The sequence below is a fragment of the Chiroxiphia lanceolata genome, chromosome 2 (genome assembly GCF_009829145.1).
Source record: "Chiroxiphia lanceolata isolate bChiLan1 chromosome 2, bChiLan1.pri, whole genome shotgun sequence".
Classification (NCBI taxonomy): domain Eukaryota; kingdom Metazoa; phylum Chordata; class Aves; order Passeriformes; family Pipridae; genus Chiroxiphia; species Chiroxiphia lanceolata.
Window position 1 is genome coordinate 13,452,592 of NC_045638.1, and position 21,529 is coordinate 13,474,120.

Genomic DNA, 21,529 nt, shown 5'->3' on the forward strand with positions numbered 1-21,529 from the left:
CTAATAAACTAATTAAAAATTCCTGCTTAATCCTGCTACCTTTGAAAGGTAGAATTGAGAGCCAGGTGAACTTCATGAGAGTCTGGCTCCACTGCTGTCAAAGCTTTGTACTCAAACACTCACCTCTGGTCTCAGAACAGCCTTCCTGCAGGCCTGGCACACAGGGCCACCCCGGGAAAAACTCAGGGGAAGACGACGGGTTCGATTCTGGCAAGTTGGCTCCTCACATATTAACCAACCCTGCAGAAAGGGAGAACATAGAAGAAAATAATTTTTTACCATAATTTCAAGTTATAGCCTCTTTTTATTCCACCTAAACAACAAATCACATTAAAGGAAGAAAAAAACTTTAACATCCTCTGTGAATCTGACAGTATAATATGCATAAAGAGATGAAGGTCTGCATCAGGAACAGTGTGGTCAACAGGTCCAGGGAAGTGATTCTTCCCCTGTACTCAGCACTGGTGAGGCCACATCTTGAGTAATGCGCCCAGTTCTGGGCCCCTCAGTTCAGGAAGGATATTGAGGCGCTGGAGCAGGTCCAGAGAAGAGCAACAAGGCTGGGGAAGGGACTGGAGCACAAGTCCTGTGAGGAGAGGCTGAGGGAACTGAGGTTGTACATCTCGGAGAATAGGAGGTTCAGGGGAGACCTCATCACTCTCTACAACTCCCTGAAAGGAGGTTGGAGCCAGGTGGCCATTGGTCCCTTCTCCCAGGCAGCTATCAGTAAGACAAGAGGGTATCGTCTTAAGCTTTGCCCAGGAGAGGTTTAGGTTGGATATTAGGAAGAATTTCTTTACAGAGAGGGTAATCAGGCATTGGAATGGGCTGCCCAGGGAAGTGGTGGATTCTCCGTCCCTGGAGGTTTTTAAGATGAGACTGGATGTGGCACTTAGTGCCATGGTCTGGTAACCACAGCAGAAGTGGATCAAGGGTTGGACTTGATGATCTCAGAGGTCTTTTCTAACCCAGCTGATTCTGTGATTCTATGGTCCTTGTTTAAACACAAGTAATGGCAGAGAACAAAGCTGAAGTCTTCTTGCTTCAAAATCCCACATTATGATCGCTGCAGTCATCCTTTCTTTGAAATATACCAAAACCTCTTCTCTTCTCCAGATGAGGCATTAAAATAACAGGATTATTTTATCCAACTATGTAGACCAATCAGCAGGACATCTCATAGACCTTTAATAAATTAAATGTTTAAGTAAAGTGCCATTTTCTTGCTTACACTTTAGAGGAGGAAAAACAATTTTAACTTTTCTATTTTCTGATGCCAGCCAGAAGCTTTCCTTTCTTTTTTGTTTCAAATATAAATATAAATATATATATATATATATATATATATATATATATTATTTACAAAGCTTTCGGGACGTCAATGTAAACTAATATTTTCCTGAGTTAAAATGGAATAAAATCTGAGCCAGTTTGCTCTATCTCAGCTCAGGGAGACAATGCAAAAGGCTTCTCTTAAGAGTATGAAACAAAGAATGATTCTGGGACTGGTAAGGATGCGCTTTTTGTGCCAGGTTTGACCATAGGTTAAAAACAACACTACACCTCATCTCTAAGAACCACCTATAGAAGATACAAAGGAATAGAGTAAGAGAAAACACACAGTAAAACTCTTCCAAAGATTTTCCCAACTTTTGGAAATGACTCAAGGACCACCTGAATCATTGTCTCTGTATTCAGTGGCAACTGGGTGCATTACTACTCCCACCCCAATGAACTTCAAGTGCTTTTTCAACCAATTGAAACTTTTAGCATCTGCAATATACTGCAGAACAACTACACGCTATATGAAAAAGTATCTTATTTTTCTTGAACACACACACACTCTTTCTCTTTTAATGCCTTCTAGTTCTTGTATCAGGAGAGACTAGGAAAAATCATTCTGCATTCACTTTTTCCATGCCACTCATGATTTTAGAGACCTCCATCACATCACCTGCAATCAAACTCTTTTCCAAACCACAGTCCTAATTTACTCAGGTGTTCCTTTCATGGAAATCACTCCAAATCTTTGTTGCCCTTCTCTGAATCTCTTCCAAGTCTTTTTTGAAATAAGGGGACTGGGGGGAAAATAGAGGACAAATGGGGAGGGAGATGAAACCAGTATTGTACACAGTATTTAGGATGCTAGATGAATGTGAATTTATACAGAAACAAAATGGTATTTACCATCTTGCTCTCTGTTCTTTTCTTTCCTCAAGTTCTGTTTGCCTAGAGCACTACTGAGCATTTGAGCACTGAGCAGTCATTTCCAGAAAGGTATTTATCATTATCCAAGAATTGTAATTTTATTCTTCCCTTGTAAATCAATACACACTCTATATACAAAATTAGCATTGGTTTTTCAGCATCTGCCTTACTTCACATTACTTAGCAGAAGATTTCATCTTCCAGTGTTAACTGACAAGTCCAGTCAGTATCACAAAGTCTATCTGCAACTCTTCTCAAGCAGTTCCTGCTTTTACCACCCCTGAGCAGCTCAGCCCTGCAAACTCTGCATTTCAGATCATCAGCTGCTCGTGTCTGTGCGGGGAATAGTGACTGCTTATTTCTGCCCGTTTCCAAAATTTTTGTAGCTCCTGCGAAGAAGTTAAACTTAACTGTACCAGAATTCCTGGTACTTTCATGGAAATACTAGGAATCAGACAACAACTCCAAAAGTTGCTTGATTCCATTCTCACTGGCTCTTCAACAAGCTGTTCCAACTGTATGTTCTGGCAATGACTTATATCTAATTTCCACTTAAATTTCAACTTAAAAATATCTTCCATAATAATTTCAAAAGTTCTCCAAGACTATTTCAGGCTTTTTGTTTGTTTATGTATCTTTTTAAGATGAAAGTTCAAATCCTTTACTTCATTTATGACAGAGACCTCTCTTCTTTCACCATTTTTCCAGCCATATCGCAATTTCAATACTATCTCACTTGGTGTAAAGTCCACCAAAACACTTCCTGCTGCCCTTGCACAGCAGAGCTTTTATGTCTATGTTGCCAGACCAGAAAAACTGTGTGTGGAACTTCATGCCAACAGCAATGCAAATTGCTTCCTAAAATGCGTGCTCAAGTCCGTAATGCAGGAATTGAAAAAGTCTATTAAGATAAGCAGGTAGATTCCTTTCACCCAACTTTGATTTCTAAAAGCCTGATAACCAGTTTAAGCTGGTCACCCTATAGTGATTTGTTTATAGTAAATGGAGGAAGAAAAATCATCTCCAAAAACCAATTCACCTAACAGATTTTGGGATGAGGCAAATCCTCCCTAATCTAGATGCTCTTAATAAAATAAGGGGGGTTGGAAACAGTGTAATTAGTGATCTGATCACTAAGTTTGAGTTCTACTGTTTTGTAGATTAGCAATGTGAATAACTACAGATTTAATACTGCACACTGAGAAAATTTCAAGAATTCAAAAACCTGTGAATTTAATTTGGTCTCTTGCACAACTGTTGCCCCAGCAGTCCTAGTACGGCTTTCCTTGTCATATACAATTTATTTATGACAAATACTTCAGAACTAACATTACAAAGATAAGACACTGCTCAACAAGACTGAGTTACTTCATCAGCACATGCTTCATTGTGAAAAATCCTAACTTAGGACATGACCTAACACAGACACCTGACCTGTGTCTTCTGAAGTCAGCAGGCACAAATGAGCCTCAAGTGAAAAACATAGTTCTTGGCCTTGGTTTTGCAAATGAAGCTCACATTTATTTTTAAAAGAGGATGGTGTTTATCTGTTGCCTCACATTTTTTAAATAACTCAGTTTTGACAGACTTGGAATAACCTTCTACAAAAAAAAGCTACTCAAGGATAGCAACGAGATCTTCGGGCACTCACTTATGTGAGTACCAAGAATATCATTAGAGCCACAGTGAGGGGGAACAAAAAAATTCCTGGAACGGATAATGAATTGTCACAGATCTTCCATTAAGTTAATTTTTAGAGACAAAAGCTGGAAAGTTGTTTATGTCACATTTGCTTATTATGTGGCATCTCTGCCTTCCTATGAAACATCTGGCAGCAGTCTGACACAAGCAGGGCCTTCAAATACACAGCCAGGCAGGGGGAGATGCAGAGGGTGTCCTCACCCATTCCAAACCCCTCCTGTCAAGGAGTGTAATTGTTTCAGCTGTAACTATGAAAAGATTCTGTGTGCAGGAAGAGAACGCTCATGACTCAAAACATATTAAATGACTAAATCTGAACTTTGAAACAATTTATTATACTAGAAAAACAAAGCATGGAAACTGCCAGATAGCAAGATACGTAGGGAATGCAAGTGCAACTGAAAAAACAAAGCCTGGAATGGGAGCATCATCCCAGCTTCAGCTGAACAGAATACTCAAAAATAGACAAGCATCAAAATAATGCACAATAAAAGTAAATGTGTTTTCTGCCACCTTTTGGCATTTTTAGCTAACAATTAAGAAACAAAGGACTACACCACTCACAAGGTACTGCTTCCACTGTCTTACAATGGAATGCACAGATGGTCCCCCTAAACTACTACTGACTAATGATATTGGAAGCAAGTTTCTTTATGCAGTTGTACCAGTCTAATGCAGTCACTGTTGAAGAAAGCACTGGGAGCTTTGCTGGTCACAAAATACAGGTGCTTAAACTATAAAAATGGTAGGATAAAAATAACCATTCAAAATCAACAGCTTACTATTATACTTGTTTTCAGCTACTAAGAAATAATGATAAAAACATACAAGTTTCACTGAATAGTACATATTGCAATAAAATATATTTAAAAAATGAAGATTTCTAAGTATTGCCTACAATAAAAAGCCCAAACATACTAAATACTAGATACTGAATGTTCCTTCAATTCATATAGAAAACAATTAATGTCATTTGTATAGACTTCCTACCAGTTATAATTAACATTAAAGAGGTCTTTTCTTCTTTGTCACCTCTCTATTCAGGCCTTATTTGTGTTTGTTTGTACTTACTATCTGTTAATCTCTCTTAACATATGACAACAATAACTGTTGCTATTATGCATGGAAATTAAACATGTAGATAACTGTGTGAAGGGAGCTATTTTTGAAAAAAAAAGCAGTATCAGAAACATGTAGGTCTTTATGCCTCTTGTTTTGCTTTGATAATTAAGCCATAGCCTTGATTTGTTTTAAACAAAAAACTTTTCCATGGCCATGCATGTTGCAATCAAATTCAATACATGCATTATGTTCTGATTCAATCTGTTCAAGTGCATTATTGTTAACTCTTATTTGATCCATGCCTGTCATCTTCACTGACCAAACAAAACCAATCCTTCATTTCCCAGCAGCTATCACTGAGTCTGTAAATTAATTTGCAATAGATCAAACAAAATCATAATAGGAAACCTTCAGCTTTGTTCTACTTGGTATCTGCAACACTGTGGGAAATGAAATACAAGTTGATAGAGAGTGGAAAAAAACCCAGCAACTAGCGTTTCCAAACATTCTGCCTGCAAATGCTTAGTTCATTTTAAAATATAAAAAGTATGCAAAAAAACCCCTGAAACAAATGCAAAATATAAAAGAAAATCCCTCAAGAGTATTATGTCCATGAACTGTAGCTAAAGGGGAGAAATTTGCAAGTCAAAAGTAATTTTGTTTCTTTGTAAGTCTGTTCTTGAGAATTAGCCTCTTCCATTCTGGTGATCAACAAGCATTAGAAATATTACCCCAACATACAGAGGAGGCAAGTGGTTTCAGAACAGCCTTTCAAACAGAAGTTGCAGGAGTCAACAACATATATTCATTTAGCCTTATCTTAATGGTTTTTACAAACTACATTTCACAATGTAGCTTGGCTGCCTGCTACAGCAGAAAACTGGATGTGCTTCTCTAGGACACTTCAGTTCTGCATCTGTTCCTGCCTTTGGACAGTCTGGATGCTAAGGCACTACAACGCTTTGGAAGTTCACATGGAATGAAAAAATGTGGTAGTAAAAAGCACAAAGTACTGAAAATAATTCACAAGTCACTATCAGTTACTTTAGAGTTGAATTTAATTGTAATTTGTGCTTGCTTCTCTACAATCTTTCTCCCCATTGAAGACAATTTTAACATGGACTTTAGATAATGGGATCTTACTGGATGATGTCCAATCTCCAGATTGGCTGGGAGACCTGACCTTGAGCATATTACATTCAAAATCCATGCCTTCAGCATTGCAGAGCTGAAATTATCACCTTAAATCACCAAACACACCAGAAAGGAAATGCAGGAACCCAACCTGAACGTACTGTCCAAGTCAACCAGCATAAGCTTGCTGTTCATGTCACTGATCAGCAAACCAGTTTTTGCAAGGCTGAATGTGAGAGACAATGCAATGAAAACTTTCTGATCAGGACATCATTGTGAGTCACTAATCAGGCCACTTTAATTTCACACTGACCTCTTTTTTTATACTACTCCTACAAAAGCATATTATTTTCACTCATTCCAAGACCAGAAGCTTCAAAACCCATTTTCCTGCCAATGTCCATTATTATGGATAGCATTTCCTAACAGGAAGTGTCTTTAAATCCTCTGGAAGGATGAGGTTCCAATAATATTGCATTACTGGGTACACTATCAAACATATAAATACGCCCATGTAACGTTAAAAGATAGATGATTTTATGAAATAAAATCAGGCAGTTCATCATGGCAACAGAGGACTTGATTCAGTGGCCTGAAAGTTATCAGTTCCAATCGCAATAATTGTTCCACATCACAGGTGTGTTCTCCCTCTCTGTGTCTTCTGTAAATAGCTGAGTGTTTGGGGGAACAGATAGACAAACTTTCCTTAGTGGTAGACAGCATCTCAGGAATTACAGTCAAACCCTCTGTTTGCACATTCTCTGGCAAGTGTTTTGACTACTAGTAGTAGCTACATCTTTAAACATGAGAGGTGGTATGAATATTGACTTAAAGATGAGCTATTGCTGTAAAGTTAGGAAAGTTTCTCTGTTGTGTACCAGAAACCAAATTACTTTCAAGTAATTTCAATTCCTAATCTGCTTTTTTTGTCCCTTTAGAAGAAAGAAATACTCTAGTAATAACATTGATACAATCCAATGCATTTGCACCATCTTAGTGAGAGAGCAGCAACAATTGATATCTGAATGACAGCGTGAGAAGTAGTGTCATGCACTGGAATTTTCAGACAACGCAGACTTGAGTGACACCTGCCTGCCACTGCTACAATGCCAAGACGAAATCCCCTCAGATCAGGGATGCTATCATAAACAGTGAAAGGAGACTTCACCAGAAAACTTTACCCACTTAGCAATGTGAATCATAGAATCACTAAGGTCGGAAAAAAACCTCTAAGATCATGGAGTCCAATTGCTAAACAAGCGCCCCAAGTGCCACATCCAAACATCTTTTGAACACTTCAGGGAGGGTGATTCCACCACTCCAGTGAAGTTCAGCGTATTTTAGGTTCTTGAGGCAACATCCCACTTTTTTCATGGGCAAATGTACCTGATAAAAACCTCAGAAGACCACTCTTAAAAAGAAATAAATTCTACCGCTGCTAGACATAGGAGAAGCATAGACTCATTAAATTTTTGAAAGGGTTTTTCAAGATAGAGGACTTGAAGAGTCTGGGATTGGTATAAACAGAAACATACTATTCTCTTCTGAAGGAAAAGTAACTCTTTGCAGTGTCCTGGTGCCTGCCTGCTTTGTGTACTTTCTGTAGCTGCTTCCAGCCAGCTGCTTTATCCTGAACGTCCTTCCAGAGCAAGTACAAAGGCACATCAGATAGTTGCTTGATTGATCTTACAGATGGAGTAATTTATTGGTGAGACTACCAGAGTAGACTCAGTGTAGAACACTTTGATCAGGAGGACTCCACACACGTAACACCTTAAGACATTTGATTTTGTCAAGTCTGTGCATCTCCTGAGAGCCTGCACAGAAACAGCCATTCCTTTGGAACTTGTAGCTACTAATACAAACAACCTGGAGACGAGATTATCTCAATTTATAAAAGACTAGGTCAACATACGAAAGGATCGCCTTTCATACGTTTAAAAACCTACCTCTTGGTCATCCCCCTCTTTGGGCACGGGAAAGAAAAGAATAAGTAAATTCTTCATCAAGGGGAAATTCTAAGATAATTTTGTCAGAAAGAAATTTGAGGGAAACAAAAGAAGAATATGCTGTCACAGAAGAGTGTCATATATGGAAAATGAACCATCAGTTCTCCCTTCCTTCCTCACCCCCTAACAAAATGATCACCATCAGAAGGAGCCTTTATAAGAACATCTTATCTGTTCTGGCATTTTTCCTCTTGATAAAGAATAAATAGGCACACTCTATTGACAAGAATCATGCAAACCAAACAGAACAACTGGAGTAATGGAATTAGAAGCAATCAGTGATGCAGAATTCTGGGCCAGCAACTTTTTCAGGATCCTGCAAGACTTGATATTCCACAAACCAGACACAAAGCACTAATAAAAACATGTACCTGTGAGACCATGAGAAGGATCTCATTTTATCTGTCAAGGAAATCTAGGGGACTTGTAAAGCCTCTCCAATTAGTAAGTTCAGACATATTTTGATCTCAAAGCAGTATATGAACAGACATTGTTATTGAAGTACTAGTCACTCCAGCCTTCTTTTCCACTACACCAAAATTTTAAAAAGAAATTGCTGGAGAAGCTCTCTCTACTTATTTAATATGTTACCATAAGGAGATCCAATTGCACTAAGTCAGAAGCCCTAATGCCAGGTTCAAGAGATCCCTTCTAGAGAAGAGGTTATGCCTGAACACCATCCTAGAATTTTAAAATGTAAAAGAATTTCACAGTGTGTGCAAGTTCTCTTGAACTATCAGGCAAAACTGAAACTTTTAAGTCAAAAACATCTTAAAACTAAGTTAAAATATTTATACTCCAATTTCAGTACGTAAGACAAAGATGACCTTTGAGAATGTTTTGTTTCATGGTTTTATACTGCTGTCCTAACTAACATTTAATCATCTCCAAATAACAGATTCCTTTGATATTTTCCCAGACTCTTCAAATAGATTGTTTTATAAAAAAATTGGGTCAAGAGTCTAGTATTGATGCTGGCTGACTGGAGCTTTTGGTTTTTTTATTTTAAGTGGGATAGGTACCATGTTAAACATGCTTTCAAGCTTCTTATTCTCAAAGATATTGCAGCAAATGCTTAGAATAGTGAAGTACCTTAGGTTTATTTAGATTTCTTTATAAATTTACCCTACAGCTTAAATCCCTTACCCAGAGAATGCTTACTTTATGTTCTCTGATATTTTGTTGTGTGTTGTATACATTTTGGTAATGTAAATTTTTTTAGTAACTACTGTAGTAACAACAACTGAAATTACTTCCTGAAATTAATACAAAAAGCTAACTACAATGCATTAAGAGATCTGATCATAGATCCAGTGTCGTATATGACTTTTCAGATGACAAGAGAAGGACCTGTTTCATCAACTCACTCTTGCCCACCGACTTTGTATTAATTTTTCTTTTTCTATACAATAAATATCATATCTAGCTCCTCATCCAGAAAAAAATAGGTTACATTTCCCACTATGAGTATTTTTAGAGTCTAATGCTACCTGATCATCCAATTTAGGGCAAATGTAAATAGAGACCACAGCATTTCACACTCCATTTCATGCTGTCTCACTTTAATGGAAGATGAAGATACAATTTTAATTTCTTTTCTAAGCATTTCCTTATTTTCAGAGCTTCTTGAGTTTTGGCCTGTATAACTGATCAGAGTTTAGCTGTGGGATGGAGTGGATAACAAAACTCTTACAAAGAAAGGAAATTCCTTTCCTGGATGGTTCACTCTACTCCTCTTGAATTCAGCATTATCCAAGCTGATGAACAGATAGACAAGATCTTTTAGGAAAAATACAAAACTTAAATGAAAGATGAAACAATGAGATATGATTTTAAAAGCGTATTACTTGAAAGCAGTACAGATACTGGAGATGGTTGGTTATATATCCAGTATTATTATCACAGGAAGCACACTAAAGAATGTTATCAAATTGAAGCATCTCAGCTTGTAACTTCCTAGTGGAAGGCAAATGATCACTTCACCACCCAATGCTGGTAAAAGAGAAGGACACCCTCTCCAAAATACTTAAGCCTCCTGCTCTCAGAAACATTCATATCTGTTGTCCCAGTTCTGCACTGGAAAACTGCCAGCCTAAAATGACCCAAAGGCACCTGGAGCCAATGGAACCACACCATTGAAGGACCAGATTATGAAGGTCCAAACAATTAGACAAACTGCAACTGAAGGCAATGTAACTACACCGACTTGCTACCTTAAAGCAAGCATGAATGAGGACACAAATACTACCTGAGTGTCTTAGAACACAAAATGTCCTTTTATCTTGAAAAAGCTGATGATATGGTAACAGTAAAAGTACTGATGTAGATTCCAGGTGGCCGTCAAGAGAAGTGAAGCTGCCATCTGCGCTGGCCTAAAACACCCAAAGTTTGTATTGGATATCATGGAAAACAGACATTAACTTGAGAGGATTTAGGTTACAACAAAATTATGTCCCATAGCACACTTTTTAGGAGTCCTTTCAGTACTTGCATACCCTCACAGCCCTATCAGCAATGCACTGTTGTTGTCATGCAAAGTAAGCCACAGAATATCATCTGCCTATTTATAGGCTACTGAAAATGATACAGAGTTTCAGGATTGGTATTTTGTAATTCTGAATACTCCAAAATAACAGAACTTGAATTGCATTCTAATCCAGATCTGAGGGGTGAGGAGGTAGAATCGAGGAAACCATGAAAGACCAAAAAAAATCTTCATATCAATTTTACCATTAAAAGTCTTGGAAGTGTGTGTATGTAACCAAAGCAGCAGATACCCATTGAGAAATGCACCCTTACCCTACCGCTCGAGAACTCAAACGCTCAAGCTAACGTAAAAGATGTTTTAAACAAACTTACCAAACAAGACAGAAGTGAAAAATATCTTGTAGGTCAAAGTCAGAGTTTTACATGCTATTAGAAATTGATTTTCTTTTAAAAAAGACACCTTTAAATGTACAGTCACATGTCTTTCAGATAAGTTATTTGAAACTTATTGATCTCATTTGTGCAAAGACCAGGCTCTGCCGTCAGCCTGCTGAAAGGATAATAGAGCACTCCAAACTCTTATGACAGATTTGATGCAAACAGTGGCCCTCATTTAAACACATGTAATAGCACCACAAGTGGACAAATTCCAACCTTAACAGTTGAACATTACAAAGTAAATTAGCCAGTATGTTCTGCTTTACTTCACATCAAATCCAATACCCTGGTCTTCTTATCTTCAGTAAATAAGGTTCTAGGCACCAAAACACATGCCCCTAAAGATTAAAAAGTAGAGCATAAGTGTTCACAGGCTGACATACCGCTCACAAAGAGAAGCAGCTATTACCAATAATTTTATTTCACTTAAGACAATCTGAAAACAGCTAAATTGAATTTTGAGCAAGCAACTGAGAGAAGAAATACTTAAAATGACTTCATATGGAAAACTACGAGAAAAGGACCAGTGAAGGATGTCTTATGTATTTCTGTATTGAGAGCTAAAACCTCCAGAAGGATATTTAAGTCCACTTTGCCAAAACACTCTCCCTATTCATACAACTCAAAGCAAGCCATACTCTTAGGGTACAATAGGTCATAACTAAGTACAGTACCTTGTCTCAGAAAAAATTTTGCTTTGTCTGTCAACTGTCAGCAAAGCATAAAGAGCTCATACAGCCCATCCACATATTGCTTGTTAAAGAATCTAGCAACATACAAACAGTAAGAACTCAAAGATTTCTTAAAAACCATGCCTCTACTTTGGTTACAAAGCTAAAAACACTCTCCTCCCCCCACTTCTTCCACAAATCTTTTTTCTTCCTTCTCCACTCAAACATTTGTACAGTCCTTGAATTTTTCCTGTCTCAGACTTGTCATGGCAAACTTCCTGCAAGACATCAGATATAAAATTAGAACAAACAGAGGGTTTGCTCATGTACGTGCCAGTAACAGTAAGGTTTGTCAGCTCCAGTGTACATCTCAAGTTGGTAAAGAGACAAAAAGATTGTTTGTGTGAAACACCTTTGCAATATGGTTCTGAACATCTCTAAATACTGAAGGAGTGAATACAGTTCTGAAAACTTTAAAAACTATAAAGCACATACATGGGTAGGCGAGTTTAGAGGAGCTCAAAAGAGTGAAAGGTAATGGCAGAGAAAGTGGTCTCAACAGTCTGGTCACCTTAAACTAGAGAAGTTTAAAGCATCACTAAGCAGTGTTTGTTCATTTAAGTTTAATTATTTTCTCCTTGAGAATGGCACTAATGAAACTGAATATCTTTCATGGTTTCGAAGAGCAGTCTGAATGGTCTGTAAACAGGACTGGGGGCAGAGGAGAGAACTGGCTGAGCCAGGGGGTTGCTAGGTGATGCAGAATGTAAACCCACAAACTTGTTCAGGTTTACTTTGCTTTCATGCTGCTCTCACACAGGCTCTCCAAAGTTTTAAGAATTAATTTCCAGGTAGCTGTTTAAAAACAAAAAGTAGAAATAATTAAAAAGGGAAAAACCCTTAATCCTCTTCACGTCTTCCCTCGCTCCCCCTGCCACCCCCAAGAATAAAAAAGGAAAGACGAAAGGAAATTCACAGCATTATAGTGCAGAAGACCATTCCCTCTATATATTTGTATGCAATTGTTGAGGACTAGCAATTATGAAGAACTTTTAATCTTTTCAGACTGAATTTTGCTTTTGTAAATGTAAATAAAAATAAATTCTGGAACAGTGGGCCTTTAATATACTCAAATTGAAAATATAGTCTTATTTACTAACATTTCCACTGCAGATTACAAAAGCAAACTTTTCAGTATAGTCATGTGTTTCTACCTCCATCCTTTTCAGAGCTGTGGTTATTTTTTTTTCCCCCCTAAAGTATCTGATCAGAGATTGTCCGGTAAGAGCACTTTATTAGATCATCAGTCAGAGGGTTTTACAAGCACCAAGAGCTATGGGCTCAAATGCAGCACATCAGTTTTAATAGCCGAAGGTCTAATAGTAAACTGCAGATACTGCTGAGAACTTTCCATGCACTGAACTCTTGAAAAGCACCATCTCTCAAGCTTAAATGCAGCTGCCTCTTTCAATGCCGCAAATGGGTAAATTTGACAAAAAAGCCACCATTAAGACTACATGAAAGGCTCAAGACAACATCCTTTCAATGCTTTGTACTTCAGTAATCAGATGTACTTACTCACCCCCTCCCCCAAACCCGATCAAGAACTATTTCTGAATGGTAGGAAATAATTCCACTTTGTACATCTTTTAGTTAATCAAGACTTTCTATTCAGCAATTTGACCTTTTGTTCAAAACAGGATTATCAGTTTTTTCGCCAGTTACCAAGGGCGACTCGCATGGTGAACATAATTGCAATAATTTGCAAAACACCATGGCAACCCACATTACAACTAGGTAAATACTGGTCTTTTGTGCTACATTGTTATTTTCAGAGATGCTGAAGTCAAAGAACGAATGACAAATGAACACAAAATTTATATTTGCTTTGTCTCAAAAGAGAAGAAAATTGATAACAAGAATTGGGGGGAAACCGACTACAGCTGTAATTTCTAACTTGATTAATTAGGATGGTAACAGTCCTTAACAGTATATTCAACAAACAGCCCTGACTTAGTCTCTCCACCCACCTCTCTCTTTCTACACTACTACCACTAACCCCCCACCCCAGACAAATTTTTTCAGCTAGGAGAACAAACAACTCCATTTGCTCTTTTCTTCAACTTAATGGAATCCTTAATTACAGAATATTGTTCTCCTGCTCTTCATTACACTGAAAACTGAAAGTGAGAGAGGAGAAGGAAGCCGGTGCCAAGCAGACAGGGTAGCTACAGTCATCTCCTCTGCCTTTGCTTTTTTGTCTGTAGCAGACCTAAAGATGAGATGGCATTTTTTGTGGTTTTTTTTTCCTTTTTAATATTAGCAGCTGTTGTACAGCAAATAATTAAGTAAACTAGTGCTCGAGTTCTCTCCTGGCAGCATAAGTAAGACATGAAAGCTTAAGTCAAGTCATGATTAAAATCCAAATCAGAGAGGAAGCAGCTGCTTAAAAAGAAAAAAAAACTCTTAAAATTATCAGATTGGGTGGTTTCTAATGGAATACCTACTGTACTAAAACATTTGCCGATGAATAGTATTATAATACATAATAAACTAATAACTTTAAACTTATTTTCTTTACAATTGCAAGTAACCTATAAGAAAAAAACTGCTGAAAACAGTCCAATACATATTACTGATTGACTTCACAATAAATTCGCTATTTATTACTGGAGCACAGGCTCTGTACTGAAACATTTATTATGCCATAGTGAGCTGATTGAATGGTTGAGAGCTTAATTTTCATGATATCATTAATAAAAACAAGTCATGTCTCTGTATAGACCAAATCCTGTCATTAGATGTATGCATATGTTTCTTGTAAAATGCAATGGCACCCTTTAGCAATAGATTTTCACATACAGTGTAGGTGAAAATACATTAAGCTCAAGAAGCATGCAATCAGAAGCCCGTGTAATCCTCATTTCAGTTCCCTGTACATACAAATCATGTGATAATTTACAGTTAAAGGATCACATCTATATTTTAATTCTCCTCAAAGGACTGGATTGCCTTTACAATGGCTTGTAAAGTGAACAAGACTTTGTACTGGGAACACTGGAGAGTATGTAGTAAAATGAAAGAAATTAAAATAAAGTGCTAAAGTCCAATGACTGCGGTCCCAGGGAGCTGAAATGCCCCTCCACAGATTCTCCATGTGGCTGGACAAGTCACTCCAGTTTATTGAATGGACTCACAAGCAATGATCACCTCAATAATCAGTCTGTTCCCAGTGAAGTTTAAAGGTCTATGATGCTCAAGTTTGAGTAGACCCAACTGTAACCTGAAAGCTCTGCTTCAGGCAGTTACTCAGCACTACACACTGAAAAAACAGGTCCTTTGATTCACAAATTGGGCACGCAAACTTATGGACATGTTTGTTGTTCATTCCCCAATGACTCATTCCTTTAAGAAATAAAAATAATAATTGCCCCCTAGCTTAATACAGCTCTTGTAAAGATGCTCTTTAAGAGCCACTTGATCCCACAGTGAAGTGTGCCACAGAAAACTCCATGGGAAAATAAATAATTCTAGGCAAAGTTTCAGAGAGAACACTCGATAAGGCAAAGAGCATCCACTATGCAATGGAGAGAAACAAATACAGACTGGCTGCTCATCCAACAAGGGCTGTCCAACCTGTGGGCTGCAATGTACAGAAAAAAGGGAATGGGTAACATCAAATATAAATGACCTGCATTAAACTTAAGTAAGTAGTATTCATTCTGGGATTTCTTCAACTTTCAAATGTCCAACTTTGCAGTATCAGGATCTCTCCTCTATTTTTAAAATAAAATATAAAAAAAAAATCCATTCTTCAAAATAGGGTTTAAAGGAAGACACATATTTTGCTTCTTGAAATAAATTGAGTAGCCCATAATAACAATTACTTTCTGTATTCTCCACAAGCTACAAATTTTGCCCAGTATTTCCCAATAGTAGAGGCAAGCAAACACTTAGGAATTTTCTCATATTTTTCTTATTAAACCAATCACACTCAGATATAATTGCTTGGGTTTTGTGTCCAAATTTTCACAGGCAACCTTTACCCATGCCTGCCTCCTCATGCTGTGTCAAACTACCTGCCCAGCCAGGTGCTTATCCAGCAGATACCACATTTGAATATTCTAATTCAACCAATTCCAATTCCACTTAATTCAGCTTCTTTGCTTTTAGTTTCATCTACATCCACCCAGGTCCAGCTCCAGTCTCACGGGCCATGTTCTAGTCTCTTTTACTCATCTATACTCAATGCTTGCAATCATTTTTGGGTTGTTTTTTTGGTTTTGTGTTGGGTTTTATCTTTTATTTATTAATCGTGCCTAGTTCCTGCTCCACACTATGAATTTATCTTTAAGGTTTGTAAAGTTATCAAATGTAGATGGATTTTCTTAGGCTGATAAAAGACAACCAAGAGAAAGGAGGAAGGAAGGAGGAAATATATACTCTTCCTCATGGCCAAATGTTAAAGACCTCAAAGCCATAGCACCCACATTTTGGGTATGGCAAGGCCACCTGAACAACTTTAACACTGCTTTTACTGCAATGTCATACAATAAGCAAGTGATTATAATTTACCTTCAGACCTATGGCCTTTGATTAAACTAATTTACATTACATCAGATTTTTCCCTTTCCCATTCATTTCTCCTCAGATGACCACAACTGTGAATAAATTTAGTTGCTTGGTGGACCTCACTAGGCAGGCTCATATAATGAGATGTCTACATTTCAGCTGCAACTTACAGGTTTTTAGAACTTTGACTTGGAATAATTAAAAGAAATCTGTAGCATATTTTATTCTGAGTTACTAAATATATACTCCACTACTTGACTCCACCTTGAATGACACCATTTGCTCCCTGCTACTGTTAATTAAACTAAGCATCAAAGAAGACACTCAAAAATCTCAAAAAAAAACTTTTGCTAAGTGTTATGAGATGGTTAGGCTTCCTCCTCAGCTTCCCCTCCATTCCTATAACTACTTTCAATACCCACCCACAACTCTTTCCTACAGTCTCCTGAGGTTGCCCTTAAATGTTCCCTTAGACCTGCCTGTTCTTTTTAAAATGAGAGCTCTTGTTCTGCCTCCCTGCTGGCTTGCACTATATTTGCCATTCCCACCACTGTCAGACTGCACAGCTCTTCACTTCTTCAGGAGAGGCTGATTGTCATATCAATCTCCATGTTAATAATGAACATCTTTTGAGGAAACACCTCCATACATGGCACATCATCTGATCCAAATGCAGACCAGAGATCATGAAAAGAAAGGTCAGAGGGAGAGTTTGAGAGAGTTTATAGTCCTTTCTATTAATAATTAGAAATTTCAAAGGCTTATAAACTGCATGTATCTGCTACTTGCCACAGAGAACTCAAGAATCTAGGCCAATCTCAAGCACCCAAGTGAAGTCAGAAAGGAACAACAGCATCTCAGAAGACCTGTTGTGGATCAGTTTAAGACAGAAACAATATGCTTTATTTAATCTTGAAAAAATGTTAATCCATTTTAGGTTGAAATTTCAGCCAAAATTCAACTTTAGACAGGTTTAGCATACAAAATGGGAAGGCAGACACCTAAAATGGTAATGCTTCAAAACCTCAGAACTTAAATTTTCAAAACTTACACCAATGTAATACACGATAAATTTAATAAAAACTGCTTTGAAGCTAGTAGGAAAAAAATTCGGACAAAGGTTCAGAGATAACAACAGAAACTGAGGGCGGTTGTCTGTTGTTTTTTTGAAAATCTTGTCAAACTAAACTATTCTGGACACCAACTAAAGTAACCAGATGGACCTTAAGAAATTGATGCTTCTGTGAAAGCATTAAAAAAAAAAAGCCAACTCAACAGAAATAAAGGCCTGTCATAAACTCACTGAACCAAAAAATATGAGAATGGGGAAGAGACTGTTTTCTGTTGCTTCTACATTGGCAACAGACAAGCTAAATAAACGGGACATTTTTGTTGCAGAGATTTATTTTTTTTAACATAAGACTCCAAAGTTTTATTTAGTAAATCACATTCAGGATGAACAAACTGCAGAAAAACAGCAGGTGAAGTATCCTTCAAATACACTATGATTCTGCTTTTTAAAAGGTTGGCTGCTGCTGAGACCTGCTAAGCCTTTAGAACCAACAGCTCAATACAGAAATTAGTATGGCCCAAGAGAACTTTCCCACTGCAGCCTCTTGAGACCAGAAAAAGTTACTTGATACATCCTGTCTGCTAGAAAAAAAACTTTGCTGCTATGTGTTGCTTCTTTTAGTTTGTGGTAGACATACATGTTGCCCCAAGTATCTAGAACTAGTATTTTCTATAATCTAGAGAGAATTCTTCATTAAAAAAATTATATAAATTCCTAATTTCATTAAGACACGTAAAGAAAAATTAAAGTACTAGAGCAGAAGACTGTGACTACCTAGAAACCAGTATTATGACTTTATTATATTTCATGTGGGTAAAAAACCAGTTCCAAATAATTTGAGAAGTTCTCTCTCTTAGGGCAAGGAAAATTACAAGTAAATTTTAACTTGGGAAAATGTGTAAAACAGAAGTATGAAAAATGGAGACTGGAAGTAGACAGCTGCTGACACAAATCAAAAGTTTTCCCAAGTAGAAGTCTAATAAGAAAAATTAGGTCAGATATTAATTAAGAATATAGAAGCAAATCGATGACATGATGAAAACAACAAAATAGTCTGCAGCACAAAGCAACCAGAAGAGCAATTTTTTCCCATATTTCAGAAAAGCACAGTAACAGTTTAGTAGCATACAAGGAAGAACAACTATGTTTTGGTCAGCTAGCATGAAAATATTTAATAGGCCTTCAAAATTCAGTATATTCATATAAAAAATGCCTGAATTTAACAGTCCAATTAGAGTCAAGAAGATCCACTACTTGCTGGGTTTCCCAATCCTTGAAGCCACTTCAAAAGACTGAGACCTACATATCTACCAAAATGCTAATTTTCCTTGAAATAGTTATACAAGCAAATCAGAATCCCATAGCTTCTTGTATGTATCAGACTAACACTAACTTGAGGAAAAATAACAGAAATACTGATAGAGACTTTCAGTGATCAAGAATTTAAGAACTGGAATGGAATTAACACCAGTCAATATGTTTTTATATAGATGAGTCTCAAACAGCCATGACAGTTAATTTTTTTCATTTTTCATTTTTATTTGCATTACGAGTTTGCTTGAGAAAGGCAGATGTACTATAAATAATCTCTTGAATAGTATTTGATTTATTTGCAAAGGACACTGCAACAGAATTAGCATTGCAGAGCATTAATGAAGTACATGTGAAATGGATTAAGAGGTGCAAAGTTGAAGCATCTCAAAAAAAAAAATCAATGGTCCATGAGACACAAAGTGATGACAGTCAAGGAAGCATTTTTCAATATGGAATGCAGAGGGATTCCGGTGGTGTATCACAATGAAAAGGTTACACTCACACTCTTCAACATTTACATCAGTGATTAGGAGAAGAGAGGAATCAATTCAGACCAAATTTACAGATGACAAAAGCAGAACAGCAAATAATGATAAGCACAAGGAAATTGGTTTGGTAAACTGTGTTCATTCAAAACAAAATACACGTTAGTACAGCGAAACAAAAGCAACACCCTGGGAACAAAGACTATAGTTCACACCTACAGAATGGGGGTACTGTATGCCAGAAATTTTCAGCTGAAAAGGAGTCATGGTAGACAAGTTATTCAACATCAGCTTTAAAGGAAGAGTAGCAAGATGTGGAGGTTGAATACGAAGAACTGTGTATGAGTACTGAGGTGAATTTCTTCAAATGCATTGTGAGAATGGTACTGGAGCACACACAGTCCTGGTGGTAAGAGTTAAAAAGGAAAAAGAAAAAGAACTGGTATGCTGAAGAGCCATAAACAATGTTTGAAGGCCTTAAAAAAAGAATAATAGCAACAGAACTTGAAGAGCAGTCTCTTACCATGACAAAAAGAGACAGAGGTGAATTCAGCAAAATGTGTAAGCATATTCATGGAGGAAAGGTGCAGGCAGCACAGGGTCCTTAAATCTTGAGAAGAAGGGAGTCATATGAGCCAGTGCTTGGAAAACCTTAGTTGAATGAAAACTGGCTCAATGCCTGGGCCCAGAGGGTGGTGACCAGTGGAACAGAATACAGATGGAGGCCAATAAGCAGCAGTGTGGACCAGGGGTGTGGACCTTCACTGATGACCTGTGTGACAGGGCACCGGGTACCCTCGGTGAGTTTCCCGATACAGTTTGGTTTCCACACAACTGGTGGATACCAAATTGAACATGAGTCAGCAAAATGTGCCTCTCATATTATCAGCAGCAAGCCCTTTGGTCTGGTTCCATGATTCTGTCTACAGATGTCAAGCAGGGGAACATGGAGAAGGTTTTGGTAGAACCTCTCTTATCCTGCATGAGAAGATGCACGTAAGAGCAAAGTCCACTTTAGGCCAATACAGATGCTTAAGTACTGCAAGGAAGGATTGCTGTACCATTCACAGATGGTGGTGCACGGCTCAGTGAAGACCATTATCTTTAGAAAGAATAATCTGCAGCAGAATGAAGACACCTACAGTCCCTTATCATCCACATATTTATTAATGAGAATACTTTACTTTGACTTCTCTGATTAGTTACCTCTGATCTTTATTAATTAAATCTTTCTCTCCTCAAACACCTATCTTAAACTAGACATGTCTGCTCTAAGCCAGGAACTTCTATAACACATAACAATACTTTCACTCATGTTACAGTGTTTTGAAGGGTTTTTTTCTTTTAAATTGGCTTTAGCATAACTCAGGGGTTATTAACTTATCAAAACTCAAGAAAACAGCAATAGAGTCAAATGAGAGAGGTCACAGAATGGGAAAGGTGGGCAAGAAAATTAAAAACAAACACTATCAACAATTCAGTTTAGTCTATATTTTCAGGAAAAAATTGTTTCCCAAATTCTATCAGATACATAAGCAGTGTGTGTATATATCTGTAAATGTCTTTACATATGTGACACATATCCATGAGTAGACATATAAATTTTCCTTTTTTTTAATTTCCTTTGATGGAAATTCAAGTCAGATCACACATCCTTAGAAAAAGTGTATGCAAGTTCAAGCTGATACTCCAAATACTTTTGCTTCCCCCCTTTTTTTTTTTTTGAGTTTTAGGGTTTTCTTTAAATGGAATTAATAATCACATACACAGATAACATACGAGTGTGGGCACTGAAGAAGTGGCTTTTCAAAAAAATCAGAGGATTAAATGTTCTTGTGTAATATGTGGAAAATACTTTCTGCATGTTTCAGAAACATTTAAAGAAATATACTAAGCTAATAGGCTCCCTCAGTTACTATGGTAATAAGCATTTTGTAAGAGCGTATAAACATATAAAAGGTGTTTTTACTTCATATTGATATTGATATTGATCCACTCTCCTATGTTATAAAACACACGAAGTAACAGAAACTGAAAAAATAAGCTAAGATTCTAACATTGAATGTGATTTCTCACAAAAAACTTTTTGGAGACTAAACCCGAATAATATTCCATTTTGCTGTGAAGTTACTGACTTTAAGGCAGAAATTTCATAGAACTCATGCTTGAAAAGCATCATTCTAGGCAGACAGCATATTAAAATATCACAGAAATAGTAAAACTAGAAGATACAATATAGACATTATTATAAAAATCTTGGCCTAACTGGCAAACACAACAACAAAAGAGTTTGCTGAAAGTAGTACTTACAATGACAACACAACCATTCACAAATATAATTACTAATTAAACAAAGAAAATATATCTCGAGATGAA

At 37.1% G+C, this 21,529-nt stretch overlaps 1 protein-coding gene across 3 annotated transcripts in view; it reads right to left on the reverse strand.

Annotated features, from left to right (window-relative positions):
• POLA1 (DNA polymerase alpha 1, catalytic subunit) overlaps nt 1-21,529 on the reverse strand; it is a 194,001-nt gene that overhangs the window by 65,547 nt on the left and 106,925 nt on the right. For all 3 annotated transcript variants that reach the window (XM_032679036.1, XM_032679037.1, XM_032679038.1), the window contains exon 35: nt 124-240. In XM_032679036.1, the coding sequence (XP_032534927.1) occupies nt 124-240 (117 nt within the window). The remainder of the gene's footprint in view (nt 1-123; nt 241-21,529) is intronic.